Raw genomic sequence first — 4,409 nt, forward strand, 5'->3', positions numbered from 1 at the left:
ACTAAACCGATGACTTCAGAAGTGAACGGTGCAAAAATGAGGGGAAAATAACCCGACGGGATACGCGTTTCTCTGCCAACGAAGCGATAACAAAAGAATGCACGAGCGTTTAAAGCATCAGCCCAGTCTTAATATCTCAACCGGATCCATAACGCACAAACCACTGGGAATGCATGCACTGATCGATATGCTGAACCTGACCACGGCACCGGTGGGTTCTGGTCGGTAAAGCTGGGCTTTGGGTCGTTGGCAACTTTCCTAAAAGCCGAGCTCTTCTCTCAGATCTCTCAGCATAGGAGCTGCTGGTTTATATACTGTAACGTTTTACTCGTTTAGATCTGAAGCTCATGCATGACACCAACACATCTTGAAATGTGTGAATATGAGCCGCGATATGAGAGCCACTTTATTTCGCGCACATTTCATTTATAGTAGGTTTAACAATAAATAATCGGAGAAACGTCACGCGGACTCGGTGGCCGGACTGTGTTAGTTCGTCAGCTACCTCAGCTCATTAAAAACGAAAACGACGTTTTGCATGAATCAAACCCGTCCTGTCCTCGAGTGTGTTGATGGGGCTTTTGTAAACATTCGGTCTTTTCCCGCTCGTTTTCGCTGTTTTGGGCTAATTTTACGCGAATTCTGCAAAATCCATCACCGCGCTCGTCGGTTTGAGCTGATTTTCGGGGAAAAAAAGTTCATGGCGAAATGAATTCAGGACAAAACGACATACGCACGCAAAGCCCAAAGCCTCCCCTCTCGGACCGTGTCGTTGGGAGGATCGCTACCGAACGAGCCAGGCTAAATTCCGCATCAGTTCGAGGAGGAAGAAACACAAACCAGCCCGCGCAGATTTCATGGAAGCCCGCTTGATCAGCTGCTGGCAGTTGGTGTTCTCAATCACGTCCGCGTGGAGGCTTCATATATTGTACAGGCGCACTTCGGAGAATAATATACACACTTTCTGCAGCGCTGAGTGTGTGTTATTTAAATACATATTTTAATTGGAGCCTGAACAAAGACGAAGGTGCGACGCGGTGGTAATTTAATCAGCTATCGATCATTTTCAAGAGCTGTTCAAGAATTTTTTTCCCCCAAGTAAGTTAACTTTTTGACAGTTCGGTTCTGTTTTTGTTTGAAATCCTCCAGGACCGACCATGGCTGAAACGGCAGCTACTCCGGCGTCCAAGCCCAGGAAGACGAAAGGGTCCAAGAAAGCGACGTCGCATCCCAAATACTCCGAGATGATCAAAGCGGCCATCGCAGCCGACCGGAGCCGCGGCGGCGCGTCGCGTCAGTCCATCCAGAAGTACGTGAAGAACCACTACAAGGTGGGAGACAACGCCGACTCCCAGATCAAACTCGCCCTGAAGCGCCTGGTGGCCAGCGGGCTTCTGCGACACACCAAGGGCATCGGAGCCTCTGGCTCCTTCAAACTGGCCAAAGCCGAGGACGCCAAGAAGCCAGAGAAACCCAAACCAGCACCCGTGAAAGTCAAGAAGCCAGTCAAAGCCGCTGCCAAACCCAAGAAAGCCCCCAAGCCCAAGAAAGTGGTGAAACCCCCCGCGAAAACTAAGAAAGCCGCTGAGAAGAAAGTGAAGAAGGCAGCGGGGAAGAAGAAATCGCCTGTCAAAGCCAAGAAAGTTGTGAAGAAGGCGAAGGTGGCCAAACCTGCCAAGACGAGCAAAGCCAAGAAGGTGAAAACAGCCAAACCCAAACCCAAGACAGCGGCCAGGAGAACGGGCAAAAAGAAGTAACGTTCAATTCAAATCGACAGGACTGATTCACTCGAAACTCAGTGTAAAGACACTTTTTTGAAGCAAATGTTTTTGGTATATTGTTATTTTTGTAAGGTCTTCGTGCGCGGACTCCAACCCCACATTTCTACAAGCGTGTTTCTCCAGAAACTTTTTTGTGCGCATTTGTGATTCCATAAAGAAGATCCCAGACATCGAAACGGCTAAACTGTTATTTATTTTTTCTAGGACGTATTTTTTTTCTTCTTTAAGCTGAACTGCACACTATCATTATCATTCAGACATTCTAATTAATTTGCCAGTTAGATATGTCGCTAGAAGATAAGTTATATTCTGTAGGTCATTCTAGGAATGTGAAGAATAATAAAATGTCATTGACCATTGCTGTCCATATAATACTGTCATTGCGCTTTACTGTGCATCAATAAACTTTTCTAATTGCAAACAGAACTTTGTCTAGTGTTTTACTGCAGCACCAAGGAGAGCTCAGACAGATCATATGAGTTTAAACGGGTACCATGGCAGTGGTCCCGTGTGAGATGGGGGTCCTGAGGAAGCGCATCCTTGGGTTTGAGGGGCGTTTTGACTCGCTGCTGCCCCGCGGTGTTTGATCCGAGAACTGCAGCTGTCGCTGTCACGCTGAGGGTAAACGCAAACGCTTCGTTCAGATGACTTGTCAAGCGACCCGACACCGAAAAATGAAAGCAATTTCAAACAGAACCAAAACAAAATCAAGTACATTTTTTTCTAAGACTAAAAACATTTTAGTTTGATACACAACATGCAAAATTTGAAGCCTTTACAACTTGCCTTCATTAAATATGAATAATATAAAAAAGTGTTACAAATGCTACAGATAATTCTTTAAAAATCTAAAACTGAAATACAAATGAAATGTACTAAAACCCAATCAAAACTATAAAACCAGTTTAATAGTTTTAATTGGGTTTTAGCAAAAGAAAAAAAAAGGGGCCAAATTGAAAATAAAACGGTCATAAAAACAAATAAAAAGATAAACTATAATCCTGCATGATATACTCAATTTAAAACCATTTCAGATATAAAATCTTCATATAAAATTAACTTGTAATAGTGAACTATGAAAAAAAACACACTTAAAATACACACGTATCACACCAGACTTCACCACAAACCTGAGACTTTTTCCAACTGACCTTGGAAATCATTTTGAGACAAGAATTGTATTATATCGAAACATTTCAGATTTCTGTCTGATTAGATTTGTAGCTCAAGTCTAAAACTGAAATACAAATGAAATGTACTAAAACCCAATCAAAAACCAGTTTAATAGTTTTAATTGGGTTTTAGCAAAAAAAAAAAAAGGGGCCAAATTGAAAATAAAACGGTCATAAAAACAAATAAAAAGATAAACTATAATCCTGCATGATATACTCAATTTAAAACCATTTCAGATATAAAATCTTCATATAACATTAACTTGTAATAGTGAACTATGAAAAAAAACACACTTAAAATACACACGTATGCACACCAGACTTCACCACAAACCTGAGACTTTTTCCAACTGACCTTGGAAATCATTTTGAGACAAGAATTGTATTATATCGAAACATTTCAGATTTCTGTCGGATTAGATTTGTAGCTCAAGATGCTCTTAAGAACATCAAATCGTGCTGGAGAACATGATTATGTCATTAAAGCAAAAAAAAAAAGACAAACTAAAACATTCTCAAATTCAAGTTTTTCAATTCAACATTTTATTCAACTGGTTATGCTGATAATTGTAAATAAAATATGCATTCAATGAAAAAGAATGCGAGCATTTTCACTAGCAGTCTCAAGACGTTTGGACCCCACTGTACAGTACACTATCCTTTATGTTGAAAACTATCCAAAACTCACCTCAAGCATCTCTGATCTGCTCTATGTATATTGCATAATGTTCTTGAAACGTGATGCTGTCTGAACAGTAATGAGTGATTAGATTTGTAGCTCAAGATGCTCTTAAGAACATCAAATCGTGCTGGAGAACATGATTATGTCATTAAAGCAAAAAAAAGACAAACTAAAACATTCTCAAATTCAAGTTTTTCAATTCAACATTTTATTCAACTGGTTATGCTGATAATTGTAAATAAAATATGCATTCAATGAAAAAGAATGCGAGCATTTTCACTAGCAGTCTCAAGACTTTTGGACCCCACTGTACAGTACACTATCCTTTATGTTGAAAACTATCCAAAACTCACCTCAAGCATCTCTGATCTGCTCTATGTATATTGCATAATGTTCTTGAAACGTGATGCTGTCTGAACAGTAATGAGATACAGGTTCACGGATACAAGAGGGCCTGCTGCAAACCTCCCGGACCTGCCTGACACATTCATGTTAAAACTCGATTTATATTACAGAAATATATGAATTGGCTGAATAATGTGATAATCTAACAGAATAACCCGAAGCACAACGTGCATTGTATGATCTCTCAACAGATAATCAGCTGCTTGAGTCATGTGATCAAGCAAAGCGCACCACATTTTCAGCATGCTGATGTCACAGAGCACAGTAAACAAAATCACCGGGGGGGAAAAAAGCTAGTTTATTGCAAAATATTTCTATTAGAACATCCTGGCTTCATTCCAAGCTTCTCATTTGATGCTGAAGCTGGAA

General features: G+C 40.5%; 1 protein-coding gene across 2 annotated transcripts; it reads left to right on the forward strand.

Annotated features, from left to right (window-relative positions):
• Positions 1–932: 932 nt before the first annotated feature.
• LOC107556681 (histone H1.0-like) lies at positions 933–2,109 on the forward strand. 2 transcript variants are annotated; one of them, XM_016239850.1, is made up of 2 exons: positions 933–1,027; positions 1,150–2,109. In XM_016239850.1, the coding sequence occupies exon 2, from the start codon at positions 1,158–1,160 to the stop codon at positions 1,755–1,757; it is 600 nt and encodes a 199-aa protein (XP_016095336.1). In that variant the 5' UTR covers positions 933–1,027; positions 1,150–1,157; the 3' UTR covers positions 1,758–2,109. The 2 variants fall into 2 exon arrangements, with proteins under 2 accessions (XP_016095336.1, XP_016095335.1); XM_016239849.1 differs by having other exon boundaries at positions 940–1,040.
• The last annotated feature ends 2,300 nt before the right edge of the window (positions 2,110–4,409 follow it).

This window comes from Sinocyclocheilus grahami, unplaced genomic scaffold (assembly GCF_001515645.1).
Source record: "Sinocyclocheilus grahami isolate Dianchi unplaced genomic scaffold, SAMN03320097.WGS_v1.1 scaffold575.1, whole genome shotgun sequence".
NCBI lineage: Eukaryota > Metazoa > Chordata > Actinopteri > Cypriniformes > Cyprinidae > Sinocyclocheilus > Sinocyclocheilus grahami.